This window comes from Indicator indicator, chromosome 10 (assembly GCF_027791375.1).
Source record: "Indicator indicator isolate 239-I01 chromosome 10, UM_Iind_1.1, whole genome shotgun sequence".
NCBI classification, from domain to species: domain Eukaryota; kingdom Metazoa; phylum Chordata; class Aves; order Piciformes; family Indicatoridae; genus Indicator; species Indicator indicator.
The window spans coordinates 10,559,696-10,585,152 of NC_072019.1; the positions used below are offsets into that span (position 1 = coordinate 10,559,696).

Consider the following 25,457-nt stretch of genomic DNA (forward strand, 5'->3'; position numbering starts at 1 on the left):
CGCAGATCATCACTGCCCGCACAAGAAGACTCTGCTCCGCTCGCTGTTCTTTACGGTAAAGGCCGCGACCGGCTCCGAGGAGCCTCCCTTCCCCCACGACTAGCGAACGGTCTGGGACCCGCTCCAGAGCCAGACGCAAGCCCTGCAGCGCACCGATAACGGCCGCGGCTCCCTGAGGCGGGGACGCGTGCCGAACTCTGCGGGTCAGCCGCCCCCAGGCGGGACGCACCACCCACCCTATCCACCGCCCCCTCACCGCGGGGGGAGGTGGCACCGGGGCGGCGCGAAGCGGGACCGGGACACGCCTCACCGCCGCTCCAGAGGCCGATCCGGGCTTCGCGGCTGACGCCCGGGCTGCGGCCAATCCGCTGTGGCGTCGGGTCGGGTCTGGCACCGCCCCCCGGCGGCTCCCCACAGGGACGGGCCGGAGCGGCTGCTGCCGCTGCCGCGGGTGCTTGGGCTGAGTCAGCGTCCCCTCCCCTGCCGAAGATGAACATCATGGACTTCAATGTGAAGAAGCTGGCGGCTGACGCGGGCGCCTTTCTGAGCCGTGCTGTGCAGGTACCCCCTCTTGCCTGCCCCTGCGGGAGCTTTGCCGGGATCGGGCTTTGCCGGGATCGGGCTTTGCCGGGATCGGGCTTTGCCGGGATCCGGCTTTGCCGCCGCGGCCCTAGCTAAGGGAGGTGGGCAAGGCCGTAGCTAGCTCAGCGGGGTCGCCGTGGCCGCTGCTGGGCCCGGTGTGGGGCGTTGGCCGGGGAGCCCGGCTCCGCCCCAGGCCGGTGGAGCGGTGACCGGGGAGGGGCCGGGCTGGCAGCTGGCTTCCAGTTCTGAGGGAGTGCCAGGCCCAGCTGCGAGGGGTGAGCCTGGACCTCTGGCCTGGCCGGGCAGAGATGTGCCTCCTCCTCAAGATAGCTCCTTCGCCTGCGGATCCCCTGCTGGTCCTGGGCTTGGCAGGAACCGGCGATTTCGTCCAGGCTGGTTGCAAAACAGCTCGGAGGGCTGGCGGGGGAGGAAGGCTGAGGCTGCCCAAAGTCAGGAGAAGGTGCCTGGGCTGGGTAGGGGTGGCGTTGAACAGGCATCAACTGCCCAGAAGATATAGTCGGGGTTATGCGTGGAAGGGACAAAGGTGTGTCTCGTCTGAAATAAGCCGGTGTCTTCAGTGGCTGCTAAAAATGCATCGCGATGGCTGATCGGTCAAATTCAAGCTCTGGTGTGATACGTGAAAGTATCTGATTAGGCTTTTTTGCTTTGGATTGAGCTTTGATATATTTTTTTTAAGTTTGTTTGATAGTCCATTGTCTCTGAATCGGTCTTCCCCTTTCTTCACGCTAAGGGCACTGTAATTGGCTTTTGTTCTTTAGCCGTTGTCTTGACTGTAATCCCCTTTCTTTATATAATCAAACCTGAACAGATTTCCTGTAGGGAGGTGGACTTCCAAAGCAGTGCATAGTAATCCACTTTGGTTTCTCTTGGGCTCTCACTGGGTCACAGACAGGTTTGGAAAGTGATTACAGTTATCTCTGGTCTGATGTATTGCCCTAAATATCAATATTCAGTTAGAACTAATGATCAAGAGCACAGAAAAGCTCTGAAAATGCAAAAAGCTCAGAAAACATGGTTCATATTTAAATGAGCAGTCGTTGTGTCTTCCCTTTGTGATGGAGGTCTTTCCATGCTTTTTTTTTTTTTTTTCCTTCCTTCTTCACCCTGGCTGTTTCAAGCTTATATGTTCCCTAGACCGCTTATTTTCCAGTCTCCACCCCTTTTGTTTTTCTTGCTGAATGTGGACAAAAAGGAGATGCACTTCACCCTTCATTGTAAGATCCTGTGGTGGGACCTTGTGATTCATCTCTTTTATCCTGGCTTTTTTACATTTAAGGCATCTTTTTGCTTTAAGACTAATGCAAGTTTTTGCAGTCTGGTATGGTTTAATGGTGGTTTGCTCCAGTCTGCTCTACTTGCATTGTTGTTTAACATCTGAATAGCTTCATTAATTATCTGCTTAATCTAAACTAACATTAAGTGGAAATGAGGAAAAATTTTGCTCTACGAGCTGTCTCTTTCTGCCAAAAATGAGAAGTTTAATGAAGCCATTGAGGGGGAGGAGTAAATCCATAACACGTTCTTATAAATGGAGTGACTCATATTCTGTGTGCTATTATTGATTTCCCTGCTTTTATCAGTTACTACATAGGGCCTACAGATAATATTAAGGGATACAAATAATATCCTCTGGGTGTAGATTGTGTCCTCTGTTTAAAAATTACAGTTCTGTGTATTGAGTTATACTCTTATGTTCATACATGGCTGGATGATGTGATATGGCCTGATGCTGGTTGCTTTGGGATATTACAAATAAAAAAACCCACCAAACCTTATGAAACAGTTCAGCAGCATAAAATGGCATTTCAACTTAGATGATAGTGAATGGCTCTTTAGTGTTTCATATGCTTGTCAGACTTTTCTCTTACAAGGGGATTGGAATTGGCTTACCTGATACTGATCTTCCAGAAAACCTGTTCTTTCTGAGGATAAGATTATACTGTGTTCAGACTGCCATGTTTTGTGTAGTAGCCATAAATAAAATCAACCCTAATAGTCATCTTCATACCCTTCATTTTAGCAGGCAAAGAAGGCTAAAAGGAGTCATTCTCAGTCTTGCAGTACTTGCAGTTTGTGGAACAAAGTAGAAAATGGTTATAGTTAGTGGCATTTGAGGTGAAGTAAGTAATGCCATAGAGGGTAGTAACAGTAATTCGAGTCCTTCCTCTTGTCAAGCTCTGTCATCGACAAGCTGCCTGCTCAGTGGTTGGGAATGAGCTAGGCTTTTACTCTTTGCTGGCAGAAATGCATTTAGTCTTCATGGCTGCTGTCTGAAGTTAGAGGCTTTTCTCAATGTAATTTCTCTTTCAAGTAATTCTGCAATGCAGACCCAAAATGCAGCCATGGTAACCCAGTTGTATATAAAACATTACAATTTCCTTCTGTGTGAGTTGTGCATGTCCAGGCAACTTGTGTATATATTTTGAATTTAATAAGGACAAATGGATTAGATGGCTTACTGATAGGATTTGTTATAGCAAGTGCTTACATTAGGTATCTGTGTATGACACTTTTAAGGCTCTAATAGAAAGGAACCCACAACTTCTAAAGCTCTAATCAAAGTAGAAAATCATTAGTGTCTGCCTGTCTTGGAACAGTTTTTCTAAGCAGAAGAAATTTTCTTCCTTATTTTGTTCTTATTCTGAAGGGATGGATTAATGTCTGGAAAAAAAAAAGACATTACACAGAAAGACCAGTTCAAATTTAGGTTTCAGGGTAACTGAGATGGGAAATCAGAGTGGCAGCATACTTCTGTCAAACCACTGTTTACCATGCTGCTCAGTATTGTTAAATTAAGTTTTTCCTTGAAGTTTGTTTGTGAAATACAGTACTGTGATATTTACTAAGCAATCTTCACACTGCTGAGAAGATTTATGGAAATATTAATGGAAACTCTATTTTATGTAGAAATACTCTTCTCTGCAATTAGTAAAAAATAATTTCAGACCCATTAATATTATGATGAATCTGTACAAAGTTTCTGAAAACCACTTATAGTATCTGACATCTTTTTAAAGAGCTTTTTAAACAGTAGTGATATTACACCCATAAATAACTTTCATTTTTCCCTCCTGAACTTTCTCAAAGGTAGTTTGCTTCTATGCAGTACTGTAGGTAGCGTTTATCTAGACTTTAGATGCATATGCTTTCAAAGTTGGTTTTACTCTACATGTGGTTGAGATGAAAACTAGCCTGGACAGTGCATTGCATTGGACAGTATTGCATTCTTGTTTCGTATTGTAAGTTTAAATATCCCACCAAATAACTAGTTAAGAATCAAGTCTGACAGCCAAAAGTGCTTCCAGTCCTATTATGTTCTTAATTGGTAAGCTTGTTAGGGATTTAATCATAAGCCAAGTTCTTCTGAAAATGCCTAACTTTAAACAGGATGTCAAGTGATGAGATCATCATCATCATGAGAAACTATTTCTGAAGAGAGGCAGGCAAAACCCTCAGTTCCGGTTTTGCTGGATTCCCTGATGTGAAACACGTGGCATCTCCCTCTCTCAGAAAACTAGGATTGAAGTACAAACTGCTTATGGATTAATAAGAGTTGGCATGAATTTAATATCAAGTGAAATGAATTGTGTGCTGGATTTATTCAGCTAAATGGAATTAAACTGTATTTCGTTGTGACTGAAAATGCAGCTTGGAAGATAACAGCAGAAATCATCTTACTGTTTCTGTAAGGCATAACAGGATCAGTTTTAAACATAAACAGTTCATCAAACATTGGTTTGTGTTAAAAGCAAAACACTCTGCATCCCCAAAGACAAATACTCAACGATTTCCCAGCGATGTCCGTTTTAGCTTTTAATCCTTGTCTTTAAAAGTCTGTCTAATTCAAATCTTCATGCTGAAGTTTAAACTGGCTGCTTTTTGTCCTGTTTGCTGTGGACAGGACATTTTTTTCAAACACGTTAAAGGTAGGTGCAATGAGAGTCTGTTGTGTCTTTAGATTTTGCTGTGTAAGAAGGGCCAAACTTAGTTACAAAATGTACAATATTTAAGTCATCTTTTAATTGTCTTTATTACCTCTGGATTCTCTTTCCTTCTGGCTCATGTTTCAAAGTACTATGCAAAACTGGACAATGCTTCAAGTGAGAACCCAGTACCAAGTAGAGAGCAGAGAATTTCTTCATAATGTTGTAAATTACCTTCTTCATCTTGGTTAAACAAACACTCTCCTGCCCTTTTTTCCTGATAGTAAGGGTGCACTTACTTGAAAGCTTTTAAGTTTAAAAGCTTTCAAATTTATCCTTAGATTTTTATTGATGACTGAATAGTGCATATATCTTTGAAAGTAAGATCTGCAACTAATATGAAGTGTCTTAAACTTGTCCTCTAAGTTAGGTGTGTGAACTAACTATTTTTAACCTCTCTGGCTAATTCCTAGTTCACAGAAGAAAAACTTGGTCAAGCAGAAAAGACTGAACTGGATGCTCACCTGGAGAACCTTCTCAGCAAAGCAGAATGCACTAAATTGTGGACAGAAAAAATAATGAAACAAACAGAAGTGTTATTACAACCAAATCCAAGTAAGGAGCTCTTCAGGTTTTTGTTTGCAACATCTGTATTAATAGATCTGTCAGTGTAAATGTTTACTGCAATAGGTATTGCATAAGTTGTGAGTAAATATTTCAGTCTTAAAATTTGAAGGCTGGAATTAGGGAAAGAGCTACTGAGAACTGGGAACACTGAGTTGCTGGCTCTTCCTTAGCTCTTAAACAGGAAAAGCTTCAGACAGAGCTCCTTAAACTATAGCATTGATTCCGTACTCTGGTCAGTTTCAGGCTGACTGTTTTTTGATTTGTTTCTTGTTTAATTAAGGTTTCCACTGTAATTTCAGAAATATGAGGTACTCTGAAAGAAGAACTCTGAAATTTTTTATGTAGTAAATGCAGTAGCTCAAGAAATTTCATTAAACTGCACAATGCATTTCAGTTTGAAGCAGACAGGATGAACTCAAATGCCTGTCTTTAACAATTCCTTTACTAAAATATGATTAGATTGATACACCATACTTAGGCAATATAATAAAGTTTTAAATGTTTTCATCACTAGTAGCAATAATAGAAAAGACTTGGGCAGAAGAAATGTAGTTTTCTGGTGTGTTAATTTCATTTCTGAAATTGCTGATACAAATATTAAGGATATCAGACTCATTTCCTACAGTTATCTCTGCCATTCGTGGCAGTTTTACTGGAGTTGGAAGCTATTGGAATTCACTTGGTGTGTAGATCTATATTTCAAGTCAAGACCTGGTGTCTTGTCACTAGGTGAGCAGCTATTAAAAAAAAAAAGTAAATCTAAAATTCCCTTAGGTTTGCTCAAATGAGATTGTTTTCAGTGCAGAGGTATGAGCATTATTATAAATATTCTCCTTGTAGTGACATACTGAGTTAAGATTTATTAGTACAGGTGAATCATACACTAATAGAACTTCTCTAAGGACAAACAGAGAAATTCTTCATAATGCTGATCTATGACGCATTGTTCTGGAAGTGTTTTGCATCCTTTAGTACTAAAAAAAGTCCAAATGTTAAAATAGAAATAACTAATCCTGTGGGAAGGAGGCACTAGAGCTTACAGAATATTCCTGCTAAAATTTCTACTTCCTTTCCAGGACAGAGGAAATAGTTATCTTGTTCATTTAATTCAGTATTTGTAGTATCTATTGACTTTTTAGAAACTTGGATTTGTAGAATACTGAATCATTAACGGAAGGCCAGTAGAACTGTGAGGAAGATTCAGTAGAAGGATGAAATACGTGACAGTATCTCAGCTATGCTGACCAGTCAGTTTTCTGATGTCTAAAAATACTTGGCATTAAGCAGTGATCTTCATCTGTGAATGTAACTTCAGCTGTTTGGCAGCCTACTTGGGAGAACTATCACATGGTGCAGAGATCTTCTTTTGGTTGTTGTTAATGAAGTGACCCTGTCTGAGGGAGGAAAAATTGTGTTCAATCACATTTTTAATTGTACCTTTAGGTTAGACCTATGTAATAGTGCAATAATGTTAGATTACTCTTCAGTCCATGCATCATTTAGTCAAAAATAAATATTATGGATAAAGAAAAATAATTTGGATGATTTTTGGTTCACCCTTGATGCACTGGTACCTATGTTAGTCTGTGTCAGGTTAATTTTTTTGACTTTCATGAGAAAGGAGTTATTTAATCTGGTGGTGATGAAAGTTGTCTAGCAGTATTATTTTTTGTTGCATCAAAGCGGCAAATTTGTACATTGAAGAGTTTCTTTACGGTTGCCTATAGTCTCGCAGGCTGAAATTACTTCATACTGACTGCATTAATAAAGTGAGTTGGAAAGTCAAAATAGTTGGTCAGAGAAATCAGATGTTCTGTTTGAAGAGTTTGCTGCTCAAATGAACAGCGTCCCTGTTTATGTCAGTGAGGCTTTTTTGCCCAAGAAGCATACTGTAGCCTACCAACTTTTTTTTTATATATATAATTTTGTTGCTCGAACTAAGGAAACGTGGCAATATGAAATGAAACACTTTTAATATCTTCAGTGATTTCTTTCAGAGCATTTCAATGAAGGAGAGGGAGCAGGAAGGAGAAAATATAGTTTCTGGGGCCAGAAAACTTTCAGGATATCTTAAGAGGGAACTTACAGTAGTTAACTTAATTCCTACAGTGCTAATTCTAGTGAACAATTTTTGCGTTATTTTTCCTGGAGAGGGGGCAGAAAGGTTTTGTTAAGGAGCAGTCTTCTAATATGCTCTAACAGTGAAAACTTCTGGACAAAATTTTGAAAAACTGTATAAATATGCTGATGGAAGGGAGAGGAACAGTATAAATTTTCACTTTCACAGATGGCTCTAAGAAACATTTGAACATAGCATGAGAAACGTGCAATACAGTTAGTGTCCAGGAATGGTATCTTCAGCTTAATATTCTTCACTTAATTGAGTACAAAGTCTGAATTTTGAACCTTTTTTTTTTAATTTAAATTTCTAACTTATGTGTTAAATGACAGTAATTATTTCAAATAAAACATATTTTAGATGCCAGGATAGAAGAATTTGTCTATGAGAAGCTGGACCGCAAAGCACCAAGTCGCATGAATAATCCAGAGTTACTAGGCCAGTATATGATTGATGCTGGAAATGAATTTGGTCCAGGAACAGCTTATGGTAAGTAGAAGGGAAAAATACGTCTTGTGTTGCAGAACTGAAGGGAGGAAAAAATGCACAAATCTAGCTTTTCTTAACAATGTAAGATGATATAAAACAGCTCAATGGCTTTTGTATCAGTCTGAGAAGAATTGGTGTGAAACTTTGAGCATTAGGAGATCAGTGATGAGATTTCTTTCCAAATCTAGACATAGAACCTGCTGTTGGAATGGTAACTGTGGATGTATCTTCCTTGTTGTGGGAAGACATTTGCACATCTGACAAATTTATGCATTGTATTAACTTTAGTAAGAAGCCTCTCTACAGTATTCCTGCTTTTCTTAATATGTAGTATTTTGCTAAAGATAAGAGGGTAGAACATAATATAAAGATTTTTTCCTTCTCCAGTGAATTTTCTATACCTGTGACAGGAGAGTTGAAGGTGTTATCTAATGTTTTCACACTGGCATGAATTATAAAATTGAGTTCTAGTGTTTTGTACAGCTCTTAAAATTACTGGTAACAGATTTAGCTGTTAATTTAACATGACCAGCTGAAATGCCTAGGTGTCTGTATTTATAATATAATGTGCAATCAAACTGTGATAGTTAGGTCTCTTTAGTTGCTTTCTGCAAAACTGAAATGGGAGGAAAAACTTTTCTTCTGGGGAGAATGACATCTTTATATCTGGAAATAATAGCGTTCTTCAAAAGAAGGAAAGTGCACTTAAGAAAAGTAAACGTTTTATAGAAGACCTATGAATACAAAATCAATAATGGCAGGCTTTGTTCCTCTTACTTCCACATGGTTTGATGCTGTTTAATGCTTTCCTTCAACTTGAAGGATTTTTAGAATTCAAGTGGGTAACATAAACTGTTAGTGTAAGGATAGATACTGTTACCTTTCATATGGTGTTACAAAATACTTTAGTTCTCTGTAAACTTAATGTCCTTCTCTCATTCAGGTGTGTCAGCCTGTTGAAACATCATCATAGTAACTGTATTTTTGATACACTAACTTCAGTTTCAATACTTAGAAACCCTTCAAAGTAGTGTTCACTTTACATACAAATACTATTTAGAAGTTGAAGTAGATGGGGGCAAGGAAAAAGCACATTATTTTCAAATAGCTAAGTGAGCTTTTTTCCTTGCTACCAGCTAATCCTGAGCTAAACAGAAATGTGGTATAAGGGGAGGAGGTTGTTTGATTAAAGTAAGTAGGTACAATAGCTGGTTCTAAATCAGGTGTTCACAATGGAGTTGCTACAGTTAGTGCCACTTCTACAGTACTGCATCTGTTCTCATTGAAATCTTGCCTTGACATGTCATGATTGTTAATAAAAATGATTTGATTTGGTGTGTGAGTTTGGTTGGTTTGAGTGGTTGTTCATTTTAGAAAGTGCTTGAGTTTTTGTTTGTTTCTTTTGCAGTTTGTTTAGGTTGTTGTAGCTGATTCAGATGTCTTTTGAAAGTCTTTGTGGCAGTATTGGATTATCTTTCAAGCTACTGGCCTAAACTTTCCTGCCTGCAGAAACCTGTTCTGTTAACCACCTGCCTGAATCACTATGAAACTAAATTTTTGTTTGTTTCCTTCACAGGAAATGCACTCATTAAATGTGGAGAAACACAAAAGCGAATTGGGACAGCAGACAGAGAGCTAATTCAAACTTCTGCTATAAACTTTCTCACTCCCCTAAGAAACTTTATTGAAGGAGACTACAAAACTATTACTGTAAGTTGAATTGTGCATTCTTTAGCATTTCACACCAACTGTAACTGTAAATCTTAAAAATAAAGTAGTAGATAATTGTACAATATTCTTTTCCTCAAAGCAGAAAAAACTTGGGTAGAATTTGTGCCTTTGGTGTATTTTTTTTTCCTTCTGACCACATGAAATGAAAATAATTCTGAAAACTTGTGGTGCTTAACTATTGTTCTATTAAAAGTATGTATCTGGAGTATAAAATGTATGAGAATAATTAGGATGTAATTCTGCCTCTCTGTTCAGCTGAATAACCTTTTTGTGTGTGATACTTAATGGAAATAAAAATTCCAGGTATGCAGGCTTTTGAGTGTCTGTACCTTTTCTCACAAACTAACTTAACTTCCTTTCAGAAAGAACGTAAACTATTGCAAAACAAAAGACTAGATTTGGATGCAGCAAAAACCAGATTGAAGAAAGCAAAAGTTGCAGAAGCTCGAGCTGCAGTAAGTAGAATTTTTTTGACTGGTCCATAACTTCCAAACTTACTGATACATACTTACGAACTTGCCTGCTTGGTTTCCAGTTCTAGCTTCTTACCCTCATTATTTTTCTAGATACTTATTATTTTTCTAGATACTTTGAAAGAATTGCCTTAGTGGAACACAAGGAAATGCAAGGGAATTGCTGATCAAGATGTTAATTTTCTGTTTTTAGATATTCCATCAGGTTGAGCTTACCTGACCAAATAAATATTCTCCCCTTGTTCTGTACTAGATGAGCCTATACTGCCAAAAATGACCTGCTACAGTCTGCCAAGATGGTTGTAAATACAGGTCATTCAGAGGTTAATTTTTTGGTATTTGAATGTCTTGAAGTGTTAAAGCATATGTATAATTATTTCCCAACTGACAATCTTATCCATGTTTAACTTCTCTATATAAAAAACACTTGTAGTTAACTCTTTCTGTATTGTTTACTGCTTCACACCACCAAATGGGGTGAGACTCTTGCATCTGTTAACTCTTCTTATTCTCCCAATAAACACTTGTTGAAGGAGATTAAAATTGCAAAATAAAAAACTTCTGTTTTTTAAACTCTTGGAATGCCTCTAAATGCAGGAATAGATAATAGAATGTATGCAATTTCAGCAGGACATGCTTATGGTATTTCCATAGCTATCATTTGACTGTATTCTTTAAAGTGCAGCAGTTAATGATGGATAGTAATTTTTCGTTCTAGGGGTAATGCAGTAGAGGTTGTGCACACAGGTGCTGAAGGAATACAGGCAATTTAAATACACAGGGACAGCGTACCTGATGAAGGGAGAGCAGCAATACTGTCAGATTTTGCTGGCTTTTCCAAATGGATCACTGTCCTCAAAGACCTCGGGAGCATCATTTCTCAGACTGAGCTTTGTAGATGAAGCACTTTTCATCTTTGGGATAATGATTCTTGGGAAAAAAACCATCATTTCTACTGGGCAGTTCTGCTTCTGTGTCCTAAGTCACTCATGTCATGCACACCAATCCTGTGTTTTTAAATTGTCTTTATTTTTTTTTTAAGTCCTCTTATATAATGTAAATTTAATGGAAAAAAGTTAATTCTCTTCTTGTTAAGCTTTCTTAATTTCTAGGACTAACAGGGGAGAGCAGAGTTTTGTTCAGCTAGTAGTAGAATTTAGAAGCAGTGTATCCAAGCAATTCCTTTTCTGAGTTAAGTTTCCTGTCAAAAAAAATAGAAAAAAAAAAAGGAAAAGAAAAGTAATTTTGTTATTAACTTTATTTGTAGCATGGTAACAGGTACACCTTTCATATTAAAATAATAGACCATAAGGAAATGGTTTCCTTTGAGCTTGGTATTAAAAGAAAGGCTCTATACTTGAATTTTAGTTCCATCACCAGTGTATTCATCCAGAGCTTCGTGCTTGGACAAAATTATTGCCAGTTGCTGCTGCTACTACTTGACCAGGCTTAAAATATTCATACAGTAAGTAATTTGCAGTTTAATGCACAAATAATTTAGTACTGGTAGAGCATGAAACTCTAGGTCTCTTACTTCACTACCTTGCCTATATTTCAGTTTTAATTGCAGTTTAACTACAGTATGCATATTTAAGAGGCATTGGATTGTAGAGTTCCCAGAGAAGTGAAAAAAATCCATTTCTACTTTATTCTCTGTAACCTGAAAATAAGAACTAACCTGGGTATAGGTGTGATGCAAATGGTTTATCTTCTGCTGGCTTACTTACCTATGAAGGAAGCTATCTGGCAAATACTTCTGAACTGACAGGTTAGCAAAGTGTATTGAGTTACGATGCAAACTGTTATTTTTATTGTTTTCTTCAGCAAGGTAAAGTGATAAATTGTATCTACATTTGTTTATTTTCTTTCCTGTTACAAAATATTTAATACTTGATGAAATTACATTCTCCCATGCTTACTGTACAACTGAAATAGCTTGGATCAGTATTTAAAATAGAAGTCTAAACATTTTTATGTATCTATGCTCATTTCACAGGTTTGCTTAGCTTAAACTTGTGCCAACAATCTGTTCACCTGCTATATTCAGTGTTGTAACTTGCTTTTGTCTCTTATCTATGCATTTAAGCAACTAAACACCTCTCAGCCTGAAGAGAATAACATTATGGTAAATGTCTCTTACGTGCTCAACTTGCTGCATGTAAAATGGCTAAAGGTTTGTTGGCCTCCTGTGTTCATTCATTTTCCTATCAAATGTTTTCTCTTGCTATTCAGCAAATTTTGGTCATGTTTCAGATGTTTTTCATTCCAAACTAGATTGGCATGGTGTACTAAATACACTTGTGTCAGTACAGCATTAGATGTTTTTATCAGAATATTTCTGATATACTGAAGTATACAGTATTTTTTTCTAATCTCTATGTGTTTATGACTGTAAACTTAGAGGCAAAGGAGATTATTATTTTTAAACTTTTATTTTTTTAGTCTCTTCTGAAGTTAATTTCACCTATTTGAGGGAAGGGAATTCTTTAATTCTCCACATTTTTTTTTTAATATGAGTAGGAGTGAATTATGTGAAATCTCTGTTGAAAGGACACAGTAATGCAGCTGGCTTTAGCACCATAATTGTGAAAGTGGAAAAGCAAGGAGTTAATTAGTTATGTACAACATAGACTGCACTGTTCAGCCTGTCCTGGTTTGGGTCTTAGATCTGTACAACATAGTGGGTCTTCTCTCAATAAATATTTTAGATTTATCAGTCATGACCAGATAAAAAAAGCAAACAAGCTTGTTTGTTGCAACTTGCTTCTGCAATCTTTACACACATTTCTTCCTATTGAAGTCCTGATGGTGCTGTCATCTCACAGCTGCAGCTCCTTGCAGCTCTATGGTTTTGCTATACTGCTTACCTACTATTATAATACTCAGTTTAAGATATCTCTGGAGCATTTTTTATTAAATTTAGCTTTCAATAAAATTGCTTGTGAAATAGAAAACCAGTAATGAAATTAGCAAGAGAAATCATTTGTCTGTTTCAGCCTTTAACTGAGAATAGCTTTCCATAGTTTTCCAATATTTTAACACATTAAGGTAACTTAAGTTCCTCCATAAGGTAACTTAGTTTGTCTGATCCATATCATTTTATAAGTAGTTGTGTCTTATGTTTAAATAGGTTTTTGTAACATGAATTCTGCAACTCATACACTCTTCAGTATCTGACTTATTTCATGGATGTAATGCCTTCTGTACTCACTGTACTTTCAGTGCATATGAAGGGCTTTGGGCAGCTGACTTAGCACTCCTCTAATTCCTGTGAAGCTCTGAGGAGAAGTAGATAAAAGCCAAAATATGGTTGCATTTTCTATTAAAGTATCACCAGTATCTAAGTTTGTATATTTTTATTTTTCTGCCTTCTCACTCTCAATGCTGACTAGATATGGGCTGAGGAAGTGACAAAAGTAAGTAAACAATTTCGAAATTGCAGAATCCTGAAACCATAACTCATGCTGGTCGAATGTAAGAAAGGATATTGCATGTTGTTGAGTTCAGTTTAACTCTGACAAACAGAAGCTGTGGTAACAGCCAAAAAGAAATTTCTTAGGGAATTTCCATAAAGCAGGGGAAATTAAAAAACTAGTGGTGGCAATAGAAAGTAAGAGGAGCTGGAGGGCAGGGGCTTTGGAGTATGGTTTTTAAAGAGGGACTACAAAGGCAGCTGTGGGGCGTGCAGGGTGTTGCTGTTAGAATCTGGAATATGGAAGTTTGGGTGAAATCTTGGGGACTGTGGGAGAAAATAAATAATGACTTCTTCTGTTCCAGCTTTCTGTGAGTTATGGTCCTAATGGGGAGTATGTGGGTAGAATGTGAAAATTTAGGGGGAAGAAGGGATTTGAGAGATTGACCTGTAAAAGGAGGGTTAGGTCAACTTTGACGCCGAAGTTTGAGAACTATTTTACTATTTAAGTAAAGGAACAATTTGGAAGCAGCAAACCTGTCTGTACTCAGTGCTATTTTGGGAAAACAGTGGCAGGAGAGCAGTACTGCTGTAATGAAAACTAATTCTGAAGCTGTAAGGCAATGAATAAAACTATTTGCTTTTCAGTGATGAAGACAAGCAACTTTTAAGGACAGTGAAATCTAACAGATTGTGTCTTGGAGAGAAAAATACTGCAAAGTGATTAACCATACTATAAAGGAGAAAAATCTTGGAGTAGTTTATGTAATTCAAACTAAGTTTCCTTTTATTTTTAAGCATATAAAAGCAGATACTACTAAAGAGAAACTATAACATGCAGGTTCTGCCAAAGGAACACTAATCCTTCCAGGTTTCTAAAGGCAATCTGTTCTGTGTATGAAAATTGGAGGAAGAGATTCATAGATGTATTGAAAATTAATCTAAGGGACTTCCCAACCAAGATTTAAGACTGTCCAGTAATCTCTAGATCAATTACAGGTATTTTAGTTTTAGTTAGAACAAAAGGTCTAAGATCTGTGTGGTGTCAGTGACAAATTTTCTTCAGCTTAATTTCCCCTCTGAAATGTGGAATTTGAAGATATTAAATACTGTACTACAAAACAGACTGAGTAGATACTGATGCTACACAGGAACTTTGTTAGGAGTCTTCTGAAGTGTCTGGTGTGGCCAATGGAAAGAGTAAGCATTTTGAGCATGTGTTCAGCATGTTGAGGTTAGACAGGTTTTGCACACTGAACTCCTGTCTTTTGGCTACAGAGGAGACAAAGAGGCCTAGCTATATTGGGTAGCATCGATACATCTATTATCACTGTTTTAATAATATCATGGCTAATAAAACATTAGAAAGGTGATTTTTACCCCTTAGCTACAGAACTGCACAGTATGTCTGAGAGGTCATATATTCTTATGTGGAATTTGGAGAGATTATGGGTTTCTGAATATTCATATTCAGAACTTAGGGAGAAAGTACCATTTTGAAGGATGTTCATGGGAGGTACCCAATGAGGCCTTCTCATTGGTATAAAACCAAAGTATGACTGGATCTGGGGGGTCACTGGAAAGTTTAAACTTGTATATTGTTCAGAATCAAAAGCAATCAGGTTCTAAGTTTCCCAGAGTGAGTATCACCTGTTTTTTAGCATTACCACAAGGTGAGTAGATATGCTCACCTAGCAGTACTGAAAATAGGGATGGGCATGTGATGGACAGTATCACAACTCACTTTGTGTAAATCTCTACAAAACCAATACATTGGGCTTTTGTAAAGGAGTGTATTTATATTCACTCTGTACTGGCTAAGTTAATAGATGTTACCCATTGCTCACTTTCCCCTTCTTATAGAAGGTGGTTGATTTGCTGAAATATGTCATTGAAACAAATAGGATTTTTATAATGAATATTTCCCCTTCTTACAAGTTGCTATTTTCATGTATTTACTTACCTAGCAGGAAGAAACACCTTTGCAACTGTTGTCTTCAAAGAAGCAAGAAACTACCCTGTTTACCTCCAGATAAATGATTTGCCTATGATTTTACTGGGTTTTCTTGAAGGAAATGACAATATTGCTAATACAGAAGGGAATGATTTTCTTCCTTTCTTGGCTATTAGATTTGCTTTTTCCTTCTGTGCTTACATTTCTCTCAGGGACTGCCAGATGGATTTCACTGACATTAATACAGAACTAATAGGAAAATTCCAAGCAAAGATTCTTTCCTCAACAAACCTTGAAAACCTCATTAGTTTGTAACTTGATACATACAGTGCTATCTCAAGTTTTAAGTTAGAAACACACAGTACTGTATATCTGCTTTCTCGCTGTTTAATTAATGTCTAAGCCTTCCCAGTTGCGTTGATTCAGATGAAAAATACTTCTTGGGTAACTGCATCATTCTTCTGTGCTCCTTTCTGACTTTAAGATCCTTCCATGTTGACTTTGTATTGATTAGCATTAGAATACAAGAGCAGAATGTTTGCAAACACATGAAATCCTTTTGAAACTAATGTTTTGTAGGTATCACTTCAGTAAGTCTTGGAACAGTAGATATTAGACATTACAACGTACATTTGTATGTATTTAGATTTTTAAAATAGTGTCTCTTTTTAAACATACACACCCCCACCTCCAATACTCTGAAGTAATTTTGGATTGTGCAAGATGGAAGTCTTTCAAAACTGCCGTAACATTATTAACTTATTTAAAAGCTGATAACAGTACGTAACAAGGAATAGATTTGAATTTTAATTATTTAAACATTAGGCTTAAATACAATCATTTTAACAGAAATGTTGCTCTAATGGAAGTTAGAACATTTGCTGTAGTTCAGATTTATTTCTTTTTAAAGAAACCTTACTTACAATCACCAGAAATAATTATAGTAGCTTGGTGGCCAGTATGGGACATTAATTTAAGAAATATCCTGTTAAAAATTACTGTCAAAGATTTATGTACAGCTGATTGCTGTGCAGTTACCTGACACAAATAAAGGAAGGCTTACTCTAAATTATTTTGTCAGATACCTGTTAACTTGAAGTATGGGAAAATAAATTACATTGTCCTTGGTGACCACTGCTATGCTGGCAGAAGCCCTGCATTGCTATTGGGAGAGCTGGAGTAATACCACTAGCAGTAAAATGCCTTCGTGGTGCATCTGTGGCAGATATCTGATGATTAAACTGCATATACAGAGCCTTAACATTTCTGAACCTAAAGTGCAAATCTCTTTTTTTTTTTTTTTTTTTTTTCTTGCCTAGTAAAGATCTTCGATGGAAAGACACATATATTTCAAACAGCTAAACCTGACATTAATGCATTTGTATGAGTAGCTCTGAAAAAAAATGGGGCTGTCACAGATAGAAGTTGTAGCAGAGTGTATTGTACAAACACCTAATGTGCGTCCTTACTTTTAGTCTGAACAGGAAGTACGAATTACTCAGAGTGAATTTGACCGTCAAGCAGAGATTACCAGACTTCTGCTGGAAGGAATCAGCAGCACACATGTGAGTACTAAAAAGGAGTAGAAGGAGAAAAGTAAAAATTGGGGCGTTTTCTGAAAATTGCAGTAAAATACTTTGAAACTTTGGTAGTATCAAACAGAGTTGTTTTGTTTTGTTTTAATTCTCAGATAGTATCCACTGAATTTAACTTTAGTCTCCGATTAGCCTTGAGAATGTAGAAGCTTTCTTTTTTATCTTGCAAGCTCAGCTTCCCATTCCCACCAGATCAAGTGAATCTTGAAACCACAGAAACATGTTATAAAATATTTATTCTAATGTGGAGATATTGTAGGTAAATGGCATGATGCTTGTACAGCTTCTTTTTTTTTATGCTCAAATGCATTAATTTTTGTGACATTTTATCTCAGTTAACTGGTAAATACAAACACTACACCTATGTGCTGTACATCTCCATGTGCCAATATTGACACTAACAGCAAACTAGGAGACCAGTCTGTCTAATGCAGCATGGTACTTTTTACAAACTAAAAATTTGGATTCTTTGTGTTATAGGCACATCATCTTCGCTGTCTGAATGATTTTGTTGAAGCTCAGATGACCTATTATGCACAATGCTACCAGTATATGTTGGATCTCCAGAAACAGCTTGGAAGGTAGTAATACTGTAAAAATTCCAGGAAACACCCCCCACCTTCTTTTGTTTGTTTGTTTGTTTTGTCATAAAGTGCTGATGTATAGTAGGAAAACGTGGACTGATACAACAGTGGTGAACACATAGGTATGCTGTACTGAAAGGAAATATATTTGTTCTCAAGTAATTAATATATAATTACCCTGGTGCAGCTGCTTCCTTAAGCCTACACACAGCACTAATGCCTTTTGAGGGTTGATTTACCAAGATTTTGTATATTTGATAATTGAGGAAGGTGAGGCTGAGCTAACCTCATTTAATTGCACAAAAAGGATTTTCTAGAGATTTAGTTGTAATCATTCAGTTGTGTTATGCTTTGTGCCACAAAATATGGGGAAAGTTTTTTATACTATCTGTAAATTCCTGTTACCTCTTAATTTGCTACTGGGCACCACCAGATTTTCATTGAAATTGCATTCTCTGCTGTTAAGCTTGAGTTGCCAGGATAGATGTTGTATCTAGGGAGAAATGTGCTTTGTGATACATGTATGCGGTAATCTAAAGCACTCATGGTGGAATGAGCAAGTTTGTCTGGTGTCTGTTCTAAATAAGTGTCTCTATAAAGTATCTTTGATTGTTTTTCATGACAAGGAAGTAAAACCAAAAGTGTTTTTGAATCTTGTCCTTTTCCTGACTTGCAACTTCCTGTGTCATTCGATTTCCTTTTCGCAGTTTGTTTGAATGGGTAAAGACTTTTAAAAAGAAGTCCTTAAAACTGTGTTTTAGAAAAGCCATGTCTTTAAAGTTACAGTCCACTGAAAGGAATGTTCAACTATAAAATTTAGTGGCATAAAAATGCAAGTCACAGAGTTGAAAGCTTGAAAATAAACATTGGATTTAGCACAAGTGCCTCTTAAATTAGAAAGTGAAATACAGCCATTTTGAGAGGATATTTTTTTTAAATCTGTACTTTTATCCTAGTGTATTTGCCAAACAGAAAGCCTTAAACACAGCGTCTTTAATGAAGGAACTACATAATCCTCTTTAAAAGTCTCTTGCATTGCATATCCAGATCTTTGTTTAAGATTTGTGTAAACTGGTACAGGTATGCCAAATTCTGTTTGAAGAAAATACTGTCTTAAGGGAAATGGAAAGATGTGTCTTTGTGGCTGTGATCAGTATTTTGAATAAAAATATGACTGCTAGGAGACTAAAAGCATGGAAGCTTTGCAAAATCCTGAACACCTCAAGCAGCTAGATTAAAACAATAATGGTATTCAATCTTGGGTGTGTCTTTTCTTCCTTGTGCAAGGAAGTCCCACTGGACTGTGATGGAAAGCACTGGGACAGGGCCTCAAGTTGTGCTCCTTGCTTTGGAAGAATTCCTCATTTTATAGTCACATGGTGCATAGCACTTGCATTAAATAAATAGATGAGCAGAATATAGGTAGTGTTCTTCCTGTGTTATGCAGAGGCAGATACAGTACTAAAGGTAGCTCAGCCAGATAGAATAGAATAGAATAGAATCAAGAAGGTTGGAAGAGACCTCAAGGATCATCGAGTCCAACCTGTCACCCTACACCTCATGACTGTCTAAACCATGGCACCAAGTGCCACGTCCAATCCCCTCTTGAACACCTCCAGGGATGGTGACTCCACCACCTCCCTGGGCAGCCCATTCCAATGGCCAACCACTCTCTCTGTGAAGAACTTTCTCCTCACCTCCAGCCTAAACCTCCCCTGGCGCAGCTTGAGACTGTGTCCTCTTGTTCTGGTGCTGGTTGCCTGGGAGAAGAGACCAAACCCCTCCTGGCTACAACCTCCCTTCAGGTAGTTGTAGACAGCAATGAGGTCTCCCCTGAGCCTTCTCTTCTCCAGGCTAAACAGTCCCAGCTCCCTCAGCCTCTCCTCATAGGGCTTGTGCTCAAGGCCTCTCACCAGCCTCGTTGCCCTTCTCTGGACATGCTCCAGCAATTCAACATCTTTGCTAAACTGAGGGGCCCAGAACTGGACACAGTACTCAAGGTGTGGCCTAACCAGTGCTGTGTACAGGGGTACAATGACCTCCCTGCTCCTGCTGGCCACACTATGCCTGATGCAGGCCAGGATGCCATTGGCTCTCTTGGCCACCTGGGCACACTGCTGATCTTGGTCTGTTTGCCTGCGCTCTGTTGGTTAACAAGGGATACACAGTGCTGAGTTACACCTGGTCTTTTCAGCATCTAAGAATGACATCCTGCCACATTTGCATGCAAAAGCCAAGCTGTGAGGGACTTGGTTTTGGTTTGAGCTAGTTGGTGGACCAGAAGTGTTCAACACCTAAGATGGTTTCTGCTTCAAGCAATAAACTTAGTTCTCAGAGTGGACGTATATTATGTGTTGTACCTGGGTCAGAATCTAGCGCATAAACCCTAATCTGGTTCACGTTGAAGACTATACAAGTTTCAGAAGTGAGCAGTGATTTTTTCCTAATCTCTAAATTTCTCTACATAATCTCTACAGAGTCAGCTGTAGGGAAGGTGAGGAGAAAATTTGTGCTCAGGTCACTTTATATATCTCCAAGGATGTTTCTCTCCCTCCCATGGGGCTGCTTGAAGAATGAAATTTGAAATACTCTGGCCATGCCTCTTTCTTTCTTTGTAGTAACTGCTTTTGCTCTAAATTTTTCAGCTTTCTTAACAGCCAAGTCTAAACTTAAGCATCATTGTATTTTTCCAAATTGCCAATTACTACTCTCCTGCTACTAAAGTGCTACAAACAAAAAATATCCCAAACAACATCTGCATAGCTGATGTTTGCCAGTAACATCTCTACATATGACTTTGCAAAAAGATTGAGACTTAATGCCTTACTGGTTGGTAGAGTGGTTATAAAGCTTCAGCTTTCTTTTCCTTTGAACTGGGCAGAATCCTTTACAAGTAATCATGGTGTTAATAGAGAACAGGTTTAGCAGTATTCCAAGCAGTAATTTAGTAATATTGAGAAACAGCTGACTGTCTTTTAGAATTAAATCCCTCTGCCTATCAACTAATCAAGTAATAAATACATCATGATGAGGCACAACTGAGTTATCCCTGCTAAAATGTGGGGTCTAGTTTTAACTCCTTGTTGTTCTCATTTGATTTGCTCAGGGAACATTCTGAACTGGTTTGAAAAACTAAGCTGGCAAATAAAAAAAAATATTTTTTTTTGGTTTGGTCTCTTCTTGGTGAGCTGAACCAGCTCTTTATGGTCAAATACAGTCAAGATAAGCCAGAGGAAGTAGAACCTCTTTGTTTTGACAGTAGTAAACTGCTGACTAACTTCACAAGTCTCCTGAAAGTCTACCCAATTTTTACATGCAACCGTAAGGGATCTGGTTCTGTCCTTCACAATAATCCTACTGTTTCCCTTCAGTCATACAACAATTGCATAACTGCAAGATGAACTTGTTTAACAAGCCGTTCTGGTGGAATATTAGAAATCTCATTTATTTTTGTTAGATTGTTGAATCAACTCAAAAGCAATGGATTGCTAGATCTGACTCAGTGACAGAAAATAAACATTTGCACAAAAAAGGCGAAGAGGTGTGAGTCCACCTTGTTTGTTGACTCTAAATTTTCCAGATTAAGTATTTGGTGAAACTGGAAACTTGTGTGCAGTACTGCTGCATCTGATAGAGATTTGAGCTGCCTTAATTCTACCTGTGTTCATGGCCAGATGATCAAAAAATTAGTCACTGTATTGATAGATACAGTTTTCACCTGCATCAGCTCCTGAAGCCAGCTCCTCTTATGAGTACCAGTAATGCTACAGACATTGCTGTGGAAATATATTGATCTTGATTTATATGGTTAAGTTTGTCCCTGAACGGAATCTTAAAGAAGAGCTGGGAAGTTCAGTCTGCTGTGGGACTGCAACCCAGAACATAGGGCACTGACATGAGTTCATCTCACAGCTCATCATTGCCCCCCTGCTGTTCCATTTCCCCCTACCCTGCTGCCTCCAAATCCCTTGCTGCTTTGCTCTCCTTTCTGCTCTTTCTGCTTTTCAGGCATGTTATTCTCTGCTTTCCCTTCTACCTGCTCTGGCTCTCATCACAGTTTGTTGTGATTCAGCTCCTTAACTTAGATTATAAACTGTTCTTTTTTACACCATCCCCTCAGCCCCCCTTTCTTTTAAAGCAGGTTAATGAGTTGAACTGACTTCATGGAAAAGTCTGGCAAGCACTACAGCTGGCACAGAGCAAGTGGCAGCCTGACCTAGAAAGGAGGGGCTTAAGCTGACAGAAATTTCTCTTCAACATAACAAATATTTTTGTTTTACAGCATGCAGGTAGCTGAGTCAATGAACTGATTTAGGCTGCAAAAATAGTTGTGGGGTTTCCTCTTCTTTCAGAGGGAGGCTGTGTTTTTAACCTGTATTATATTTCCCTGATCTGGTTCACCAGAACAATCCTTTGTGTAACCACATAATTGAGGAATGAGTAGGAGGAAGTGGAGGCTACTTCTTTTACTGGCTGAGCTGTCATTTATTTTTTTTAGGGTGGCAGCATTTCTGTTAAAGTATGTTGGTTTGATTTATACTACAGGTCAGGAACAAGTACGTTTACTGATAGATTTATACAAATATCCATGCTATTCTATTACTGCTGTCTGTCAGTGTTTATTCTGTAGCTGATAAAAGCAAGAATGCTGATTTAGGCATGGAGTCATGCATAACTACCCATGTAGAACTGATGCACTTAAAAATCTTCTCATTTTGTTTTCTCCCACAGCTTTCCATCTACTTTCCTCTCTAACAATAACCAGTCTTCCTCAGCTCCTGTGCAGAGTGTTTCTGCTCCCTCAGTCTTGGCCTCAGCCTCTGCTTCATTGCCATCAGTAAGCAATTCAGTAGTTACTTCAGGCATCAGCGAACTGAAGTCATCAAGTGGCAGCAGGAAAGCTAGAGTTCTTTATGACTACGATGCTGCAAACAGCAGTGAATTGTCACTACTTGCAGATGAGGTAAGAGTTTTCAATGTGCCTTCAGCACTTAAAGGTAAAATTGGAATGCTTGTGACTTAGAAAGTTAAGATGTGCTATATCAAGAAATATGTGTAGTTGTTTTTTTTATTAATTAAACTTCAATAGTACTCTTAGAACATTGTCCTCTGCCTGTATACACTAATACTCTGGAGTGAGAGTTAGCATTTGTTACACCAGCTGAGCTTTCAAGAAAATTTGCTAGACAATCAAGGTGCAATCATACTGTCTACTTTTTACCACGCCTTTGGCACTGTTATCAATAAAATTAGTCTTTCAGACATTAAATATTGCATAAATGGTTGTGCTGTGTTTATTCCTGTTGCAGTTCAATCACACTCTTAAGTCAGAGTCTATATAAAGCAAGCAGAGATATATAATGAAGCAGTTCTACCTGGTAATGTGACCATAGCTTAATACTGTAAACGAACATTCATGAAAAAGCTCTCAGATTTTTTTGTTATTGTTTAAATTGTGCATTACTTAAATATTTTTGACTTTTTTCTTCTCTAGACAGTGACTTAGAGGCTGTGGCCTAAGATTTGGTTAAGTTATGGCACATCAACGCTGTCTTTCTATCATGCACTTGCAAGTCCAACAAACTTTCTTTCTAGATTGCCTGTTAAAGTTGATAGCAACATATAAGATTTATAGATTAAAAAATAATAGAAAAATGAGACTTAAAAATATGCTACTAGATCTACTTCTTTTCTGTGGTCCAGTGAAATAATTCTTATGAAAACTAGATTTTGTTCCATGGATGCTGATACTAAATGCCCTATTTAACCTGATTATTCTTAATTCAAAGACCTTGGAAATGAAGGCAGATTAATTTATCTTTTTTTCCAGCAAGGAAAGGTTATAATAATGTTCTGTTTTGTTTTAATTTTTTTAGGTGATAACAGTGTACAGTATCCCTGGCATGGATTCAGACTGGCTCATGGGCGAGAGGGGAAATCAGAAAGGCAAAGTGCCTATTACTTATTTAGAACTGCTAAACTAAATGGTTGGCCTGAATAAAGACTGTCAGTTATGGTGACACCATATTTATATACAATTAACGTTATATAAGCAGGTTTAAGTGTCTTCCATGTTACTGTCTTGAGGGACAAATACCAGCCGTTACAAACTGGCTTTTCTGCCAGCAGGGTTGCATGGTAAATACTCTATTCAAACTTAATGTGTTTTAAGCTTTTACTTCATGTGCCAAGAACATGTTTCCTACAGATTTGTTTCTACTGAAGTTTTCACTAATACAAGCTTCTACTTTTGAGTAATTTAGATTGAAAGCAGGAGGTACTGTTTTCTACTGAATTTTTTCATTAATGGCAAAGCTTTTCTTCACATAAAATAAACTTATTGTGAACTGATGCCGGTGTAATGCACGTTATTTGAATAACTAAAACTGAACGTGAAACACAAACCTTGAAAGAGTCTCTGTGGTTCTGTTCCCAACACTTGTGGAGCTCAGATGTGCTGAGCTGTAGCTGTCTGCTGAGTACCTTGTCCATTTAAGCACCTTTGAAAAATGAAAACAGTTGTCTCTGCTGAAAACATTAGGCAAATTACTAACGTGTTGAGATTTTAAAATGCACATAGGTGAACTGACAAAAGCTAGTGACTTGTTTCTAATATTGACTTGTGGGGTTTTTTTCCCCCTGGAATTACTTTCCACAAAAGAGGCTAATTCAGTTTGATTAACAATTATTAAGATTCTTTCAACTGCAAATCAGCTCTTCTGTTAAGCTCTCTGTTTTGCCAATCAAATATGCACTCTCTCACTATGTAGTTTGGTAGATGAACATACATTTGTTCAGATTGTAAGTTTTAATGAAAATCTACACCCATAATTCTTATTCAACAGCTTACTGCTATGTTCTGATTTTTTTTTGTTTTCTGGTTTTGTTTGTTTGTTTTGCAAGAGCACCTCCTTTAAATACATGGGAAGGAGAGACCTAATAATAGCTTTAAGAAAGGTAATATTATATGCCAGTAATGGAACCTTTTCCTAAACATTGCACTCTTAAATGTTTAATAAACAACATTTTTAAGTCTGTAAAAAGATTAATAGGATCAGGTAAGGAGAAGCTTATTTAAGTTCCAGTGTATTTAATTAATTGAGTTTAACTTCTTGAAGGAAATTCCTTCCATTGAGAATGAGATTGTTCTCCTTGCAGGAGATGCAACTAACTGAAGTGCACTTTAGCTCTTGGGGAACACTGGTATCAGGTGCTTAGCTTCTCATCAGCAACTTTGTTTGCAGTGACAATTTTTAACATTTTCACTGCAAACATGTAGTAGTGAAACTTGGTAACACAAACTACTTCAGTGGGATGGATAAAATGACATTCATTTAGGAGATATGGTTGTTTAATTAAAAAGGGGTGATTTTTTTTTTTTAATTTTGATTTGCATTTCCAGATATAGTCTATTTCACTTTTAATGTACAGAGATTGCCTTAAATACATTAAGTTGGTTCAGTAATTGCAGCCTTCTTGGCATGATTACCAAGAGGATACTAAATTTATTTGGCATGCTAAATGCGAAGATAACAGGAAACAATGGTAATAATTACTGATTAATTGGATATAAGCACTAAAAATTCATGATGCATTAAACAAAATTAATAGGAAGATAAGGCCCTACAGTTTAGAAGGAAAAAAGACAGAATGCTTTAACCACAAGTGGTGGTGTTCTCCAGTCCTCTCTAATGTGAACAGCCATCAAATGTGTTTAAATTCAAATCAGTATTATTCATTTGACTTAAGAGAATATTCAAAAATTACATATGTTAAATAATTTTTTAAATTAATTGACTCTTTGCTGTACTGAACCATTTACTTCCTATTTAAATGCAATAAAATGTTATGGGTGTGTTTAGTGAAAGGCAAGTAGTACACCTACATGAATGCAACGTTTGACAGCAGTCAGAATTACATTTTGTTATACATCAGCATCTGAGCTTT

General features: G+C 37.7%; 1 protein-coding gene across 6 annotated transcripts; it reads left to right on the forward strand.

The window, feature by feature from the left end:
* Window positions 1-470: 470 nt before the first annotated feature.
* Window positions 471-23,825, forward strand: SH3GLB1 (SH3 domain containing GRB2 like, endophilin B1). 6 transcript variants are annotated; one of them, XM_054383968.1, is made up of 12 exons: window positions 471-561; window positions 5,000-5,141; window positions 7,633-7,761; window positions 9,338-9,471; window positions 9,855-9,947; window positions 13,358-13,381; window positions 16,807-16,896; window positions 17,407-17,507; window positions 19,503-19,512; window positions 21,869-21,873; window positions 22,242-22,473; window positions 23,387-23,825. In XM_054383968.1, exons 1-12 carry the CDS (start codon window positions 490-492, stop codon window positions 23,492-23,494), a joined length of 1,140 nt encoding a protein of 379 aa, XP_054239943.1. In that variant the 5' UTR covers window positions 471-489; the 3' UTR covers window positions 23,495-23,825. The 6 variants fall into 6 exon arrangements, with proteins under 6 accessions (XP_054239943.1, XP_054239937.1, XP_054239939.1 ...); XM_054383962.1 differs by lacking the exons at window positions 19,503-19,512; window positions 21,869-21,873 and adding an exon at window positions 12,052-12,138; XM_054383964.1 differs by lacking the exons at window positions 19,503-19,512; window positions 21,869-21,873 and adding an exon at window positions 12,052-12,090.
* The last annotated feature ends 1,632 nt before the right edge of the window (window positions 23,826-25,457 follow it).

Coding starts and splice junctions, on each gene's coding strand:
- SH3GLB1 (XM_054383962.1), top strand. CDS start 490: ATGAACATCATGGACTTCAATGTGAAGAAGCTGGCGGCTGACGCGGGC. Junction 5,142..7,632: donor GTTATTACAACCAAATCCAA/GTAAGGAGCTCT, acceptor AACATATTTTAG/ATGCCAGGATAGAAGAATTT. Junction 22,474..23,386: donor TGTCACTACTTGCAGATGAG/GTAAGAGTTTTC, acceptor TAATTTTTTTAG/GTGATAACAGTGTACAGTAT.